This window comes from Chionomys nivalis, chromosome 2 (genome assembly GCF_950005125.1).
Source record: "Chionomys nivalis chromosome 2, mChiNiv1.1, whole genome shotgun sequence".
In the NCBI taxonomy this organism is placed as follows: Eukaryota; Metazoa; Chordata; class Mammalia; order Rodentia; family Cricetidae; genus Chionomys; species Chionomys nivalis.
In genome coordinates, this window is record NC_080087.1 from 113,948,750 (window position 1) to 113,968,251 (window position 19,502).

The 19,502-nt window shown below is 40.8% G+C and overlaps 1 protein-coding gene across 1 annotated transcript in view; it reads right to left on the reverse strand.

Annotated features, from left to right (window-relative positions):
* Positions 1–1,224: 1,224 nt before the first annotated feature.
* Positions 1,225–19,502, reverse strand: part of Col4a3 (collagen type IV alpha 3 chain) — a 143,131-nt gene continuing 124,853 nt past the window's right edge. The window contains 11 exon segments of the mRNA XM_057761896.1: positions 1,225–4,470; positions 5,325–5,497; positions 6,934–7,048; positions 7,156–7,333; positions 7,935–8,147; positions 11,639–11,737; positions 12,526–12,651; positions 12,739–12,810; positions 15,096–15,168; positions 17,848–17,978; positions 18,136–18,321. Coding sequence (XP_057617879.1) covers positions 4,386–4,470; positions 5,325–5,497; positions 6,934–7,048; positions 7,156–7,333; positions 7,935–8,147; positions 11,639–11,737; positions 12,526–12,651; positions 12,739–12,810; positions 15,096–15,168; positions 17,848–17,978; positions 18,136–18,321 — 1,451 coding nt within the window. The 3' untranslated portion in view covers positions 1,225–4,385.

Here is a 19,502-nt window from a genome sequence, read left to right on the forward strand (position 1 = left end):
ATTTCAAAACTAATCTTTGGCTTATTCCAATAATCACAACACTTAGGAGCCAGAGGTAAGAGGATGAGGGGAGTTTCGGGCTTGCCAGCACCACCAAATGTACCCTGTTCTCAAAACAACAAAACCTTAAACAAGGATGATACCCCAGAAATGTTAATCATTCTTTCAAGATACTTTGGCAAGCTTTTTGAATTGCACTCTTGCATCCTTCCTAATATTGGTGTAGGATGAGCAAAATTTCCCTTTACCCTATTAAGAATTCAGTTGGAATCCAGTTAGGTTGACACAAAACAGTAGCTGAACAGAAGGGAAGCATACAACTTTTATTTAGTAATGTTTGCTTGTACGTTGGAGTATAGGGAAATGAGGGCCCAAATAGAGACTTGGGATCCAAAATTTATATCAGCAAAAAGTCTTCTGAAATAACCATTGAAAAAATAAAGATCCATAATCTACTTAGCAAACCCAAGTCTTCTCCTGTAACCCTGATTTGTCATTTATCTTCTGGCATCATCTGAGTCTATTACACAAGACTGTTGCACAGCATGTCAGAGTACCTAACCTAATAGTGTAGTACAGTCTTCAAAAAAGGGGGAGGGGAAGGGAGGGCAGGCTGTGTGGTATGGAGGGCATTTCTCTCCCCATTCATATGGAGAGTCTATTCTTTACTGTGTTGTAGATTCATGCTGGGTCTCCTTTTCTTGTCTCACTGATGTGGACATTTCTGTTTATGACTACTGCCTTATAGTATATAAATCCACACAATCTGATCCATTTAGTTTCATCCTGTTGAATGACTTCTAGCCATTACTATTTACGCTTCCCAATAGGACTTAAATTCTAATAGGGTTTTACATCTGAAAATGTTTTCTTTTTTCACTTCAGATATTCTTTCTTCAGATACACTTTTCAGTTATGGCAAGATTACTTTTTTAGCCATCAAGATTCAAAATACTGTAGTTATCATCTACTGTCTTAATTTGATGGTTATTTTGGGTAAGAATGAATATTAAACAAGCAGATTTAATATTCTTAACTTCAAAGTTGCTTATTGTTCTTACAGTGGCTATTATTTTTATAAAACAAAACAAACTTATTTCCGTTAAAAGAACAAAGACCTGATACAGTTGTTCTTTCAATTTTATTTTTGTCAAAACAATAGAACTTTAGTTATATTTACAGAAATATTAGTACATTGTAATATATCATAATTTTTTCAGGATATAACAACATAAAATAGTCAATATATTTTAAATAAGTTTAACTTGGTTATACAGAAAATATTAAATTAAGTTTAGTGGTAGTAAGTTACATTTGAAGTATAGAAAATCCTTGTGAAATTAACAATAAAATTCAAATTTAAACATTTTTAATACTTTTATAAATAAATTAATAATGTTTATCTTGCAAAAACAAGCAGTTGACAAGTTGATTGTTCTAGCACACTGTGAAATTCTGAAGTTGAAGCACCAAATTTAAAACAAACGTTTTGTTAATCAAGTTAAGCATTTTTAAAGGTTTATTTTTAATGTATGTGTCTGTGCCTGTGCAAGTGAATGCCATCTATGTATGGGTGTCCTTGGAGGCCAATTGGTTCTCTTTGAGCTGGAGTTACAGGCAGGTGTGAGCTGCCTGACCTGGGTGTTGGGAACTCTCTGGTCCTCTGTGGAGCGGTCAGTGTTCTTAACCACTGAGCCATTTCTCCAGCAAGATGAAGTTAAATTTTAACTTCATAATTTACGGATAGACATTTGGGAAGTAATATGTATGGACTGTATTTTAATGCTTGCCGTTAGAAGCGTGGCTGAATAGCTGTTGATACGGCTTCATTGGGATTTACGTGTTCAGTGTTGCCTGTCTTTCCCCCAGAAGTCAAATACTGATAAGAGGACCAGAGGAAAAAGAGGTCTGGGGGCAAATGGAAGGCAGCCATTTGACATCAGCACCAGTCTGGCAGTAAAATGGATTTCCCTGAAAGGCAAACACCTGTGGGTTTTTTAAAAAGGCAATGGTCAAGGGGTTGGGGCCAGTTTCTTGGATGTTTGCCTAGCGAGCAGAGTGCACCAGAATCATGGGGAAAACTTTTAAAACAAAATTCTGAGAGGCTGAGATAGAAAAATTGTGATTGGGGGGCCAGCCTGGGGTATATGATGAAATGCCTCTCATCAAAATGAGACTTCTGGTCTCCAACTATAGTTTCTAATTTTGCAGGTTTGGAATATTCTGGAATTGCATTGATAACAAGCTCCTGGCTGATGCTGCTACGATTATTCAGGGGCCATACTGGTCAAGGCTAGTTCCTTCTTTTCACAGCTAGAATGGACAGTGGGTGGTTTTTGAATAGGAAAGTTAGGTGAAATACATAATTGAAATGAGATGTTGCACATCTTCGTTCAGGTGTAAAAATGTCTTGGCACCTGTCACGTGAGTTACGGAGAATGTCAACCCTTGTCTATGTCCTCGGGTTACATTTTCCAATACAGAGTAGTTGAGATTCCAGCACCCACCTGAAGGTAAATATAAGCACCATCAGTTCCACCTTCGTGGATCAAGAAATGTAAGCTTCGCCTCAGGATGCCTGGCCTCCATGAGTCATCAAAGAGTACTACAACTATTTGATTTATAAAATGTTTCTGTTTTCTTAATAGTTTTCAAGCTTTTGCTTCTGGGTGACTAAAAGAAGTTAAAGATCATGAACTTCTTGAGCATAGATCTTATTTTTTAAATTTTAAAATTTTGTGCACATTGGTATGTGACTGAGTGTGTGTGTATGTGTGTGTGTGTGTGTGTGTGTGTGCACAGAGGGGCCAGCAGTAGGTATCAGATACCCTGGAACTGGAGTTATAGGTTACTGTGAATCACCCAGTATGGGTACCCATAACTGAACCAGGGGCTTCTGCCAGAGAAACAAGTACTCTTAACTGCTGCACCGGTCTTATAGTTCTTATTTTTAAACTTTTTCTCAGGCCTGCTGAATTGTAATGAAATATAGAAACAGTGGTAAAGGAAAAAACAAAACAATAATGAGGGGAGAGCCACACCTGTATATGAGACTGGTTGGTTAGTTTTGATGTGTGTGTGTGTGTCTGTGTGTGTGTGTCTTTGTGTAGGGAAGGTCTTGCATGTGTGGGAGTCTTTACACAAAGAATAAGTTGTCTTCTCATGATTATATTAGAAACAAGCCTGTCTCATTACCTTCCCCTGAGACCCAGCTCAGTATATGGGACATAGGTTGGTACTGAAGAAAATACTTGTTGGGCTGAATTAAGTAAACTTGGGAATGTATCAATATACTTAAAAGCAAGTTTTAAGACATACAGTAAGGTTTACACCCAGTGGTCTCTCTCTCCACATGGTTGGTGAGAATATATAACAAAAACGTGTGTGTGTGTAATGTTTTCCAAAGGATAAGTTAGAAAAGTAACAAAGGAACAAATCTGTAAAATCATGTCATGAACTATTTCAATCAAAGAAAAATGTTTGGAGTCTGATACACCAGCAAATGTCTCTCATTTTTCCCTGGGTTATTGAACTACTAGTGAAATTCTTTAAGGCCAGTATCTATAGGAATGGGGATAAAGTGCACATTTAGTAAATCGTGTCCTTGTTACTTGTGAGTACATTGAGAACAATATTGAGAAATATTTCAGTGTATAACATCCTAGTAAAAATTAATCCCCTAAGGGTAAACATTTTATCCCCTTTCAATCTATGGCCATAGTATAATAGCAAATAGACATCGTCAACAAAACAGAAAAAAAAAGCCCATACATTATATCAAAGCCTATTATAATTCCCTTCAGGAAGTTTCCTTTGGTCCTAGCTTTGGGAATATTTAAATAAGTCCTGAAACATCATGAACCTCATCCTCATCCATGTGTGTTCTCGGGCATTGTACATCTCAACAGGTCTGACTATCCAGTTCTGGTTATGATGGGCTCATGTACTGTATAATCTCATTTCCTTAGCTAGCTGAAGTCTACGGTCTCAGAAAGGAGGTGGGAAGAAACCAAATTTCTTAGGTCAAAGTGGGAGACAAGGAACACGTTGAACATCCCCTGGACCAACTCTCCCTTAGCTTGCAGTTCAAGCTCCACACAGACATCATTTTGTCAGTGCTTTGTGTACAAGCGGAATGTGATTTCAGTGATATTTTGTGGAAAGCTGTTGCCTTCCTAGAGGGAACTTTGAAACCACACAGGTTTACAGACCCACACCACAGACTAACTTGAATGGAATGCTTTCTGGTGTGGTGAAATGTGCCACTACCAGATCTGAACAACACTGCAAGATTAGAGAAAAAAAGACCTAAGTAAAATCCCTGTACTGAGCCATGACTTTGCTATTCAAGAAGGAAAAAGGTGGTTCTATTTTCTTTGATTTCTTCAGTGTCTTTTCTTCATGCACACCTGACAGCGGCTTATGATTTTTTCTAAATCTCCAGCTTTCACAGTTGATGGGATAGGTTTTCTGAAATAAACATAAGTGAAAGAAATCATTGATTTGTGGATCAAAAAGGATACTTAGTTTGCTTTGAGTTTCATTACAAATGCAGCTTATTTTAGTTAGTCTGATTTCAGAAACATCTTCCTTTATAGAAAGAATTTCTGAAAAGATAAATTTGTTTGCATATATAAACATATTATCGAAATTTTATATTTTAATTATGTTTCATCAGAAATCACAGAACACAGACTTTCCTGCAAACCTACAGGTAACTTTTTTTCAGAAAAATTCATATTTATTTCAATGTTGATTTTTTTCAACAAGAATTTCTGTGTATTTTTAATTGCTAATGTTTCAGGAATAATTTAGAGGACTCTAGAACCACAAGTAGAGAACAGGAAGAAACCACATGGATACTCAAACACTGGTTATTATGGAGAAGATATTTGACATATAATAAGATCTCCATTGCTGCACTAAAATATAAAATAAATAAAAGTATATTATTACTACAGGTCACTTTTTGAAGACTATTCCTTCCCGTTTAAATACTCATGAGTCTTCTCGTCTAGTACTTTAGGATCAGCTAGTGTTTTTATTCAGTAATTTACTATAAATCCATATTGTGTTGAATATGCTTAATGATGACAAGATCATGTGTACACTTGGTCTTTACTGACACAGTGAGAAATAGAGTCTACTTGCTGACTTCAAAATAATTCTAAACTTGGACTGTGAAGATAGACAGGATTTTATTGGCAGGAGTGAGAGAGTTAATGTAAGTACATCCATATACAGGTAAAATAAAAAGCAGATACAGGGCAGCCTTGAACGTTCCACAGTCAAGTCGTCAGTTTAAGGCTAAGTTTGCACATTACCTGAACATTCTTTCTCGGTTTAACGAAGCCAGCCAGAAGCTGTAGGAGTTTGAATAGTAGTTACACGTTCCTCGTCCATGGCATTCTATAAATGGACTGGCTCGGAACTCCTCCAGGCAGGAGCCAGGTGATGCGAGTGCTTGACCTGCTCCCTCGGAGCCGGCACTCGTGAACTATCACAACGAAAAGATCCCAATGAAAACTATTACCTGTTGTATTTCAAGTGCAATTTTCTACAGTTTTGAGTGGGTAGGGAGCAGTAATATAAAGCAACAGGAATGGAAAAAGAAAAAGAAAACCCAGAAAACAGAAATTTCTTCTGTTTTATCCAGATTTATTTACACTCTGGGCATGCTCTAGAAACAGATACAGTCTTCTCAAGGAAAGAGAGAGCTGTGAGTTCTCTTGCCTTATCTTTCAGCAGACAGTTAGCACCTAGACCCATGACCACTACTGTTTTCTCTATTTCTCAGTCTGTTGTTTGTCTTGACCAGTGGGATATAAGCTCCATGAGAAGACCATGGTCCCTGCTGTCCTTACCGCCCAGAAGTTGGGACTAATGATGGGTGCTCAATATGGTTTTTAAGTTAATTACTGATTGGGCAGACAGCTGTGAGGGAAGAAGGGCGAATGCTCTGTCCTAACAAGGCCGTGCAGAATGTGAGTAGTGACTCACACACGCCATTAGCACTGTGGAGGGTTGGTCCATACCCTGAGTTTAGCACTAATGTCAGGGCTTTCCTTAAGAGACTTCTTCCCATTCTTAGTGCCATAGGAGCATCAGAGGGGCATAGTACGAAGCACATGTTGTCTTTTCATAATCATGATACCTTAAGAAAACAGCTCGATTTTTACTTATGAATCCACAGACGCTAAGAAGTACTCCCCCGGTGATCAAAGCATTACAGACAATGTAGGTAAAGAAACCATCACAAAAATGAACACACAGGCATTTTATTTCCATTAAAGAGTAGCCGTTTCTCACTTAAATGCTACAATTAGGGATTTGTGGGGAATCTGAGATGACTGAATTATATTTGTTTGGCATGTGTGTGTGTGTGTGTGTGTGTACATGCATACCACAGCAAATGTATGGAAGCCAGAAGGCAGCTTGGGGAAGCTTATTCTCTTTCTACCGTATAAATCTTAGGGATTTAATCCAGATCATCAGACTTGGCGGCAGTGCCTTCCCCCACTGAGCCGTTTTGCTAGCTCTTATTTTCCAGTGCTTCATGACTTTTCAACACCATCAAAGTTGTTACTCTTTTGTTGTTAATGTTTTTATTTATTGAGACTGGGTTTTTTTTTTTTTTTTTTTTTTGCCCAACCTGACCTCAACTTGAACTTTTGATCCTCCTGCACCTACCTCCTGAATGCTGGGATTGCTCAGTTCTCTGGACTACTGAGTAATGAAACCAAGGACTTTGGGCACGCTAGGTGAACACCACCTGCGGAGTTGATTGCCCAGCCCTTTGAAGTGTCTTTTCAGATTGTCAAGCATCTACGGCATATTACACGTATTACCGGGTAGGGGATCACATTTTCTATACAAGATTCTATAGGTAATAATGATTACTTCAAATGTGCTACAGTTTTTTTTTCTTCTTACCATAACGAAGGAAAACCCTTTCCAGAGAGAAACCCAGCCATGGGGACATGGAGGGACAGCTGGCGTTTGGCTGTGAACAGCTATGGCCATGGCCGGACCTTCACAGACCATACACCTGGAAAACAAAACCAATAGTATGACAGCCACTTCCCACCCTTACAGTCGTTACACGTTAAGCAATCCACTAGGTCTTCTTACAGAATGAAGGGACTGGGTTTTTACCTGCTAATATAGGGTTCTAGAGCTCCGCCCATAACTGGAGCCATGTCCATTGGCATCAGAGCTGGTGTTGACAGCCAGTATGAATAATCATTCCGTGATGCAAAGTTACATACATTATTGATGTTACAGAATAAGAATGGCATTGTGGAGAATCGCTGCAGGCAGCTGCCCAGAGTGCCTAATAAAACACGAAGCTGAGTATCACTTTCTGAATTAAGGTCATTGTATCATTATTTAGACATGGGTTAATTATTACATAGCCAGGGAGAAGTCTGCACAAAAAGAAAAAAGAAAGAAAAGGAAAAAGAAAAGAAAACAGAAAAAAAATAATAGAAAAGAATTATTTGCAAAATGTGTTGCTGAAAATCTTTAAGAATGATGAAAGTCGAAGCCCCAAATGGGAAACAAACATTCCCCTATCAAGGATGCTTTCTACAGCTTTTTCTAACCAGCTTGGATAGAACTTGGGACCTGATGTTGTTCAGCTGGGACAATGTCTTTGGTATTCATAGTAGCTAGTAACCAGAGGAAGCTTTAGAAAAGATTAATTTGAGAATTAACAAAAGACAGATGGTTGAGGCAAAAATTGTTGGCATTGATCAACCTAGGTGGGTTCCTTCTAGCAGTTTACACATCAAAGTGAAAAGTAAAACTTGGGTGACAATTGTTTCCTCAAACGCCCCCAGAAGTCGCTAACAGTTTACAGTGACCTTCAGAGAAAGCTCCCATCTGATAAATATTTTATAGTCTGCATAATAGACTGGAAACTAGAACTTTACCAAGGTCTTGTCCGTGTGCACGTTCGTTTCCTTGCACAAAAAGAAGAGAAAACCCACTGTAGAGCGGCTGTGTTCCTTCAGGACATGAAGGAATGGCTGTGGTTTGACTGTGTCGGGTGAAGACAAATCCTTGCATTCTTGTCCCAGAGGCAGGTGTTCCCCTGTCTCCAGGTTTTCCCTTTAAGCCTGGCAATCCATCTAATCCAGGTGGTCCTTTGAAAAACAAATTATACATGTTGCAACATGACCAGACTCTCAAACTTGTTTTCCAAAGTAGCAATTTAAATGAGTTTATGTGGCTGGTAAGACTCTAATGTGAAAAGGAGTCTTAGAAAGAATGGGGGTTATAAAATGGCTAGGCTGGTTTATTTTAATTATCAAGAGGGTTAAGAACCACGAAAGAGCTTAATAAGACATACCTGGGTGTGTCTGTGGAGTTTTTAGAAACGCTTAGATCATGAGGGTTCTATCCTAAGGAATGGATTGATGCCCTGATGGATTCATAGATGATGATTTTATTGGGAGTTGGTGAGGGTAGGAAGTGGGGATTTGTTCTTGGATACTGGATCTTGCCCTGGTCCTTTCTGTAAGGCTTTCCCTGTTTTCTGTCTTCCATGCAGTGAGCAACGCTCCTCCACCATGTGGCATCCAAGCATAGAGCCAAACAACCATGGACTGAACCCTCCGAATCCAAATGCCAAAGTAAATCTTTCCCCCTCTACATTATTATTATTTCTCCACTACTATTATTTCGTCCTCTACATTATTTGTATCAGGTGTTTTGTTCAATGACACAAACATAATGGATATAATGGGAAAATAATATTAAAGATTAGTTTATCACAAGATGCATCTTGTCATAGGTACTTGTATGTATATTGAGTTTTTTGAGGACAGATCTTTTTTAACCCTTGAATTTTCTTGGGATGTCTGGCATAGCATCCTGCATTTGAGTTGGTCGTCCTCGTGTACATTTTGTATGTATGAATGAATGCGTGAATGGCTTGCCTGACAATGTGTGTGTATGGTGGGGGGGGGGGGGAGCACAGAATCAAATAACATACCTACAACGTGTAAGGCTGTTCAAGTAGATAATAAAAATCACAAAGATTTTGGTAAATACTGAAAACAATTATGTAAAACTTTGAAAGTTCTTTCTAGGGGTGCAAACTTTCAGAAAGGGTCTGATCCATTAGCAAGGCAAGCAGACTTCTTCCTACTGTAACAAGGGTTCTTGGCTATCCGGAAGAGTCGCAAACCAAAAGGTGTTTATGCTTGCCTTTTATGCTTGCCTTTCCTCTGCAGTGGGAGGAGGCTGGTTTACTTTTGCCACTTCCTAAATCAGACCCAGTGAGTTACCCTCTATCCCCTTCTTCTTGTCCCTCCATCTCCTTCTGGGAGCCTCACAAGTTCACAATGGCCTTGACTTTAAAACATAGGAGGCAGACACATTCTTTATGTTCCCTGACCTCTGCTTTTACTCACAGAGGGCGATGATTGGTCGTGTTGTGATTTGAATCTGAAGTGATTCCATAAACTCAGAGACTTATGGTTTGAATGCTCAGCCTTTCCTTGGCTTGTTGTCCTATTTTAAAGGCTATGGATCTCTAGGAGGTGGGGCCTGATGATTTTATCTGCTAGTAAGTCCTGTTTTATTTGCCTGCTGACCCACAAAGGGGTGACAGCTGCTTCTCTTGTCACAAGGTGTTCTCACTGCTGTGCCTTTCCTGTTGGTGACAAATCTTTCCTCCTTTAAGTTGCCTCTTTTGAGGATGTTCATCACAGTGATGCAAAGCTAACTAATATGGACCTTAAGCAGAAGATGCATTCTAGTGTCTCCATGGCAACTGTGAAATGATTAGCTGAGCAGGGTAGAAATTGGAGGTAAGATTTCATGTTCATGCATCCAGCCAGTGGTGGCACACACCTTTAATCCCAGCACTCGGGAGGCAGAGGCAGGCAGGCGGAGCTCTGTGAGTTCGAGGTCAGCCTGGTATACAAAGTGAGTTCCAGGACAGCCAGAGAGCCACATACAGAGAAACCCTGTCTCAAATCATGCCCCCTCACCCACACACACAAAAAAGATTTCATGTTCATATGCACTACCCAAGACTTTACTGCATCTCTATAAATCTAAGCTTGACTCCTTGTATCATTCCTATGAGGGCGATGATCAATTCCTAGCACAATTTGATTTGAAGTATCCTATGCTTACTGTCACCTCATAAAATACAGCTTTGGTAATTAGAGTGCATAAATTAACAGAACCATTTACAAAAGCACATTACGAATGAAGTCAAATGGTGTCCTTTAATGTAGATTCCTAGCAAAACTAGATCAAAAGTAACCCCCAGTTAATATTATAATTAATATTACATTATCATATTTGAATTGAAGTGCCTAGTCTAGCTGGGAAATCATACATAGAAGTTATGCTTTCATTAATAAAGTCAGTAATCTTAGGTGGTTAGATATTTCAGTATTTTCCAGAGGGGTACTTTGAAACTTTTGCTGAAGGTAAACTTAGATACATAGCTTATATTCTAAGTAGAACATTATATTTAAGAGACTTTTTTTAAATAGAATATACACCTGAGTAACTACTTGCATTCAAAATAGTAGAGTTAAGAGGCGACTTTCCTAAATAAGAAATCAAGATTGTTCTATTCATGCCAAAGTAGCATTTAAAAAACAAACAAGCATTTATGGTGTTTGCAAAAGACAAAAACCCCAACTTAGCATGATGTACTTGTTGAGAACCAGACCAAGCCAAGGAACATAGCTCCTTCTCTTAACCAGAAACACGCTTGACAGAGTCAGTAATAGCCTGGGGCCGGGGTCAGGGCCTTGAGTGCTTTTCCCTGAGACCCTGACCTATGGAAAAGGAACACAGTTCTTTCTCTAAAACCCAGGATATACCTGGCAGAGCCATAATGAACTGGGGTGAGGACCTTGGGGGAGCTGTGGCTTAGGATCCTGAGAACTAAATTTTTCCCATGCTAAGGGGCTAAGGCTATCAGTCCCAAGGCCGCCCTGTGCTCAATCCCTGATGCCCTTCAGGTATCCTGTGTTCTCCTTGAGTGACAGGTTGATTAGCTTCCCTCTAGTCCTCCTGTTATAATGATATCTTTTCACCCACACGGTCCCCTTTCGCCCCTGGAAATGGTACATCAGGTGCTGTACTTCTTAACCAGCTTGCCTGGCATAAGACATAGCTTATGCAAGACCTCCCGATCCCAAATTTTCCCATCTTCTTATCTTCTGATCTCCTGGCCCTCCCGCTTAGGATCCTGTCACTGAAGAGCCCCTGCTGGTCCAGGTCACACAGCTCCTGTAAGAAACTATTAGCCAACAGAACACCTGTAGGTAATTAAGGAACAATTCGCCTTTCTGAAAATAGGATACTAACTAGTGCCTCCTCCGTTCTATTTGTTCATAGCCAAAAATGTACACCTTGACTGAAAAGAAGAGTAGCTCTGCCCAGGGCAGAATGGATGGTATAGTCCAGCCATTTGTGACTCTTCTTCCTTCCTAAGGAGCAGATGGCACCCTGCCTTTGTTCTAATCTGAACAATAGCACTCACCAGAAGCCCCAGAATACTTGCTCTTTCTTACAGTCACATGATCACTCACACGCATAAGTAAGTCTCCTCTGAACCCTGACACAATCCTGCTTCGGGAAGGGAGGCAAGCTGCGTGTTTACCTTGCTGGCCTTTAGAGCCTTTGTTGCCCCTTTCACCAGCTGCTCCTGGAGATCCTGGGTTTCCATCCTTGCCTGGTTTACCTTTCGGTCCACAGGGCCCTAGGCAAAAGGCAGCGTTGTATGACATGCTATCATATTAGAATAAGAGGTCAGGCTGCCACCCGTCTGACGAAGCACAGGACTTTTGCAGTATCACCCGTCATGTTTGACATCCCAGGAAGGCCTTTAGTCCTGATCAAACATGTCAGTGTGCTCACCGCCTTCCCAGAATGCCTGAAGAAACTATGAATATATGAAAGAGTGAGCTGCCTTGTGTTGTTTTGTTCAGAATTCATGATGCCCATGGAGTGATCAAACCAATAATACCTTTCTTATCTCTCGTGTGACTCAGACAAAGTTAGAAAACAGCAGTCCTGTTCAAAAGTCTTTTCCAATATACTAATAATATGTGAGGGGTTAGGTTCAATGTCCAAATTCTGGAAAAGCTTTGAAGTCGTTTTTTCCTAACACCTGGCTATACAAATTATTAGATGCGTCCACATATGCAGAACGTGGGTGTAGTTAGGCATTCATTTAAAACTTGACCCCTAGAACTGGCATTTGCCAGAAACAGATACAATACCTTTCTCCTTATCAAAACAAAGCAGCCTTCTAAGGAATGTTTTTTTTCCCTACTTTGTACCATGTCCAGAGGCTTATATAAGGGTCTAAACTCTTTTTTTTCCTGCTGATCAAGGCTAAATGAGCCCAGTCCTAAACTGATTGTACAAAACATTGCAGTGTTTGGTGTTTTCTGTCAAGTTCTCTTGTCTGCTTGCCAAATGCTTCACGGATTTTCTTCCTTCACCCATTACTAAGGCTCCAGGTCACTGAGGCCAGTCTCGCACCTGGGATTCCGGGTGGTCCCAGTAACCCAGGATCTCCTTTCATTCCTGGCTGTCCAGGTGGACCGGGTGGCCCTGGGCTTCCTGGAAGGGAGATGATCTTACGTGTACCAGGTTTTCCACGTTCACCTATTGACAAAAGCACAATGAGAAGATGGTTTCACGAAACTACCGTTCCTTTAGAGACAACAATACCAGAGAAATACATATAATTACCAGGTGGTCCTTTCGGCCCAATGGGTCCTGGATGTCCAATTGATCCAAGAAATCCTGGATTACCCTTCTCTCCTAAGGGGGAGGAAGAGGAAGAAAGAAACAAAGGGGGGAAAACCTTATATTTTAATTTTCACAGGGAAGAGTTCCTGAGAGTTCACTTTTTGAGTTCACGAACCAGTGGACTATTCGGGTAAGTTAGGAGGTCTGTTCAGACCTCCTGATGATCTTTTACGTTTAGTTTTCTATGTTACCTACTTTCTTATCTTGTTGTTCCAGCTGTACAGATAGCCCAGAGTTCATTATGTCAGGAATTCTCATATAAATTTAATTATGTAGCAAAGTGGTTAACATTTCACTTCTATTCATAATCTTTTGTATAGATAATAAAAGATGATCAAGAAATAGCCATCGATTTGGAGAAATACTCCTTCAAAGACTATTATAAGTGCATAGACATGAACTGGGCATGTAGCCTTTAATCCTAGCACCCAGGAAGCTGAGGCAGGTTGGTCTCTGTGAGTTTGAGGCTAGCCTGGTCTACATAGCAAGTTGTACAACAGTCACTACTACATTGAGAGATCCTGTCTCAAAACAACAGCATCACATCTACCTACTTAAGATATTTTAATATTAAATATGATACTAGTAGGTGAAATATAGTATGGTTGGACTTAGTGGTGCAGGTCTTTAGTCCCAGCACCCAAGAGACAAAAGCAGGAGGACTGACTGCAAGTTCAATGCTCTCTCAAGAAAGCAAAACAGAGCCGGGCGGTGGTGGCGCACGCCTTTAATCCCAGCACTTGGGAGGCAGAGGCAGGTGGATCTCTGTGAGTTCGAGACCAGCCTGATCTACAGAGCTAGTTCCAGGACGGGCTCCAAAAACCACAGAGAAACCCTGTCTCGAAAAAGCAAAAAAACAAAAAACAAAAAAAAAGAAAGAAAGCAAAACAGAGAAAAGAAAGAAAGAAACAAAAGAAATAGAACAAAATAATTATTGCACCAAAAGTTACCTGACAACTACATTAGAAACTACCCATTTACTCTGAGAAAGGAAAGAAAGTATGAGTGTTTACTTATGAGAAGCAGCCTAAATATTTTGGTGATGGAACTTTTTTTCCAAATAAAGAAGTGACATCTCATAGTAGATCCAAACCAGGGGGTTGATTCTAAAAGCTAACTGATTGTGTCCCGTGGGAGATATCACAGGGTTGACTGTAGGAATCACTTCCTGCTTACCTCTAAATACTTAAAAGCATCGAAAGATGCTTCGCTTTAGTGGAGCCTTTATATGCTTTTCCACTGTCCGTGTTTTTATTCTAGAACTTGTGAAGATGATGTCATTAATTTTGCTCAGGAAGACCTGACTGTATTCACCCGACCCACATCCAGTGGGGCACCTCATCAACACTCATAAAGATTCATCGTCAGCTAACTGCCCCTTAAAAGTCTAGAATCTGAAGAAACTCTAAAAAGATGTTTTAAAGCCCACCTGGTCCTCCTTTGCACCTAGAAACAGTTCTCCTGCATGGAAACTTGGCCTTGTTCATGTTGGATCCAATTGTTCTTTAGTATTTCTACAGCCTGTGATAAGAGATCCCTGCCCTTACGAAAGTCATACTGGGGGGAGGAGACAGTTAAACAATGAAGCAAATTTTAAAAATTTGCATTATGTTATATACACCCCACTCCCACTCCTGGGACCGAATTTCACTGCATAACTCTGGGAGGCCTGGAATTCACAATATAGAGCAGGCCGGCCTTGAATTTCTAGGGATCCTCTTGCTACTGCCTCCCAAGTGCTAAAATTACAAGCAAACTCTACTACACCTGGCATATCACAGTAAGATTATAATGGCTTGGGTTTCAGTTACAGAGTCCTGATGAAGCTTTGGGTTCAGTCCTTATCACTACAAATAAATACATCCCATAAAACACAAATCTACACAAAAATTCACTTAACCCACACTAATGGTCTGGTGACTGCTGTTTTAGATGTTTTCAGCTTTCTAAATTATGAAATTCATTGAAGAGAGCCAAAATTTTAAAAATAATGCTGTTAGTATTGATGTAGTATGCTACCCCTCATCCCAATACATTAAAAAACCCCAAAGGTAACACTTGCAGTTGTCTCTAATTTTCTTATAGTTTCCATTATTATGCTGTAGCTTTTATCTCAGCCCTGTGGGTTCAGATGCTAGGGGACTGCTCACACTGAAATCCTGTTTGTAGATCCTCACCCCACGGTCCTGTTTGTACTTCTCCTCACTGCCTCTGGTGGCCACATGATGTGCAGAGTTACAGATGTGATCTGAGTAGTAGTGACTATATTTGTAAGAGCAACAGTGTCAAAATAGTACCTTTTATGCCCGGAAATCCAGGAAATCCCGGATCACCTCTGAGACCTGGAAGACCTGGGATACCCGGTGCTCCCTATATTTGAGCAAGGGGGAAGGAGCAGAACCACAAAGTTTTAAAATCAGTACTCATGACAGATTTTTTTTTAAAGTAAAAGGTATAACTTTATATTGGCTAAAAATAAGGTAAAATTAACAGATATACTTTTACCTGTCAGTTCAGTATTCTGCCTACCTATAGCTCTTATACTCCCTAGAGCTCTTCTTAGGACTATTTGAAACAACATGCATGCACACTCACACACAGACACACACACACACTCACACATTCGCGCACTCGAAACACGAAGAGCGAACTTGCCATCCAGTGTTAGTGTATACTGTTTTAGCTTTGAATGGAACTGCCCTGTATTTCAGGTCATTGCAGAAAGAACAAACCTGTGATTTTTGCAAAGACCATAAGAGCCATTGTTGAACCCAAGTGTCATTCTGCTAAACTGGCAGAGTTCTAAATTCCTCTTGATGAGGGTGGCAGAGAAGAAAACTGTCTAGAGATGGGAGTAGGAAGGGGGGAGGTAGGGGAAGAGGTTGAGCCTGATGAGTAGGAGGAGCTCACATTGTTGTGGGAGTAAGAGACACTCAAGGATAGCCCTGAGAGAAGAAAGGGGCGGGGCTTCTGAAAAGAGAAATACTTTAGTTCTACACAGGCCATTCCTAGGAATTGAGACAGAATGCTATTGGAAACAATGAACCTAAAGTCGTGAAAAAGGTGCCAAGAATAACAAAGGTTGCCTTAGAGTCAGCTGCCTCCAGGGGAAAAAGACTTTAGTACATTTACTGGCATGAGATGGTATAAGGTTAAAAGAAGAGAGAGAGGAAAGGGAACTCTTTGATCAGGAACTCGGGCTTCTGACAACTGCCTGTTCTCTTTAGTGAAAAGTAGCTAAGGAAAGTCAGACGCCAGGGTCAGCCCTCGGGTGGCAAGGGAGGTCATTTTGTGCAAAGAGAGTTGTTAAGAGGGCTTATCAGGACGTCCCTCAAGCTGAATCATTTTCCCTTTGGAAATGACCTTGAGAGCATTCAAAGAATCAAGACAAGTCCTCTTTGCAGAGTGGACTTTCTATCTGCCAGTGTCCCTGGGAGAACTTTAGATGTGATCATCAGATCAATAATGAGACATTTCAGAGCATCAGAGGGTACACGAGTGACATCTACAGATTGGATGGAGGTAGACAATGTCTCAAAAAGTAGATTCTAGAAACCAAATAACTGGTGTGTATCTTTTCAGACTCAGGCCCTGAGCGCATTGCACAGAGGAAATGACGTGTCCTTCCTGTATTCCTTCAGCTCCCCACCTTTTCACTTAGCGTGCAGTATGAGAATGACACGTCTCAGCGTCTGCCTTCTTCACGTTAGGATGCCTTGACTGGAACAGGGCAGACACTCCATAATGAGTACTGAACCACAGCTTCCTATCCAACACCTCTTTCCAAGAGACTGAGGAAAACAGAAATGGGCTTACTGAATGGGCCACTAAGAGAATTCCGGAGAGATGGGAGAGGTTGAGGGAGAGGCTCAGAAATGAGAGGTCTTGGGTTGGAGTTGGCCAGAGAACAGGATGGCATCATTGGAGGTAAATGTAAAAGTTCTGAGCTTGCATCTCAAACACCAATGGCACAAAGCTAGACCAGGAAAATATGGAAGAAACACTGATATAGGAGAAACTCAAGGTAATAAAATTGGTGTCATAATGGATTTACTAGTAGATTTGCTTAGGAGACATTTATCACATAAGGTAAAATTTGGCTGAAGGAATGCTGTCTCCGAACTACACCAAAGAGAAGTTGCTAACCAGGCCTGTTAGAGATAAGCAAGATTGATGATGCTAGGATGTAAATGTTCACCAAGATTGACCAGACATTAGGCTTTTCACCAAAGAATATACCTCCAATAGGATGCTCAAGGGGAGGGGCAGCGTGGGGTCACAAGTCCATAAAGTCCCTGGTTCTCTCCTTGAGAAAAGCATAATTCTGTCAGCTGGCCAACATGAACCTGGGTAACAACTATTTGAAAAAAAGTACAACACTGGTGTGCTTGAAATAATTCTAGCAATATCTTTGTTATAGAAATCCCCCATTTGACTACATGGCCAGATTTATAGTCTCTGGTCTGGGCTTAAGTTGGAGCCATGACTATAGAGGGTTTGTTTGTTTGTTTGTTGCTTTGTTTTGTTTTTGGGGTGGGACAGAGGATAGCGTATGTGAAATGCATAAGCGTAAGGTGTATATAAATTAGTAAAACCTTCTATTGGAGACAAGCTTCTCTTGGGCCTTAGCTAGGGCTGAACAGGTGCCAGTAAAAAGCCTTTTCCTTTATTAATTTATAAGTATGTGGAGTGACTTCTCTCTGGGAAGGAAGATTATTTCTACAACAACGTTGCAGAAGGTTTGAAGAAATGTCTTGTGAGCCCAGCTGACTCTAAGCTCCGTGTAATTACCAGTGTGGCCATGAGTCAGCTGAGTGGCCACAGGAATCTTAGGTTGAATTCCTAAAATGGTAATGTTTGGGCCAGTGAGACACTTCTTTCTCTTAGCCACTCACTGGGGAACTTAGCTCTTATTTACTCCATGGTTTTTCCACTGCTGGCTTCATTTTAAAGGATCTTACTGTTGAGCTGGGGTATATTCAGGGTAGAAGAAAGGCTGATGATATACAACAGTAAGTCATAAGTGTATTAATAACATTACACACTCACCGGGTGACCTGGTGGGCCCATGTCGCCTACAGTTCCAGGTAGACCTTTGGGACCAGGTAGGCCCATAAATCCTTTGTCACCTTTTATGCCTTTTATGATAAGTCCTGGAGGTCCAGGGGGACCTGGCTTTCCTGGATTCACAAAGAGCCTATTAGAGTTGCCAGTAAGGGATTCAGGAGAGTGAGTCATGAGAGTCAGGGATAGGAGAAGAGTCAAAATGGAACGAGACAAGAAGCTCTGAGGTAATACAAAAAAGACAACCTCTGATGTCAAATGTGACTTTCATACCTGGACTTCCTCTTGGGCCAGGAAGACCTCTGTTTCCTTTTGGGCCAGGGACAATTGCCCCAGGTAGACCTGGTGGTCCTGGGAGTCCACTGATGCCTGGGGGTCCTTGAGGTCCAACATCTCCCATGGTCCCCTTCCTGCCGGGGAGGCCAGGGAAGCCTGGAGTTCCCTTGTCCCCTTTGACACCTGCAAAGAAGAAAGCTCAGTTGGGTTTATAGTGTGTGGTTAGCTTCAGTAATGTAGGCACTTTCTTTGAAAATGTTTAAATTCATATTATTTGCCTTTTTAGAAAAGAGGCTGAAGAACAAAATTGTAGGTCTTCCTTGACCTAGGTGTTGATCTAGGAAAAATCACTACACAATTACTAATCTTTGTTGTCTTATTTTATTTGGTGTGTGTGTGTGTGTGTGTGTGTGCGCGCGCACACACACACACACACACACATTCATGCTCCTGTGTCTCATTTTAAGGAAAATTCTCTCTCAGTGAACTTAGAGATCACTGATTTGTCTGGAGTAGCTGACTACCAAATTCCAGGGATCTGCATGTCTCAGCCTTCTGAAGTGCTGGTATTGCAGATCCTGCACGCTTCATACTGACCGAGCCATCTCCCACTCTCTCATTGCTTAATTTTAAAGTCAAAATACACCTGTCATAGCTCAGTTCTTTAAAAGATACATTTAGTTAACATGGAGACAAAAGGCACGATATAAGATTTAAGCTGTCATGAAGACGTAAGTCACTCTCATTATTTGGCGAACCTTTATAGTGACAGTATCTATTTATAGATAATTCAGTAGAGCAGAGAAAAGTGAAATGTCACTGTAGTGATGTGTACTTGGAATTGTTAGGCACAGAGAAGTTATACTCCTGCTCAGTCTCCTGAATAAATCTTCCCCACAGCCATGATACTGTATCCAGGAGGGATAAACATACAAGAGATGTAAAAGACGACCCCAGAAAGGTCACAGCTTAGTACCAGGTGTTATTTACCATCTCAGCAAACCTTCAAGAAACTCTGTCTTGACATTCCTGGACCAAAGATGTAGTAGGGATTGAAAACAACCTCTCCCCTTTCCATCTCTGTTTTTCTTAAAATTAAGAAATGACTTATGCATTTTATTTTATGTGTATGAGCGATTTGCCTACATGTAAGTATGTGCTCCATGTGTGTGCTGGTGTCCAGAGAGGCCAGAAGAGGGCATCAGATCCCCTGGAACTCGAGTTATATTCATTGTGAGCCATTATGTGCATGCTAGGAACTGAACCCATGTCTTTTACAAGGATGGCAAGTGCTCTTAACCTCTGAGACATCTCTCTAGTCCCCATCCCCCTGTGGTACCCTTGAGGGGAAATGCATGACTGTG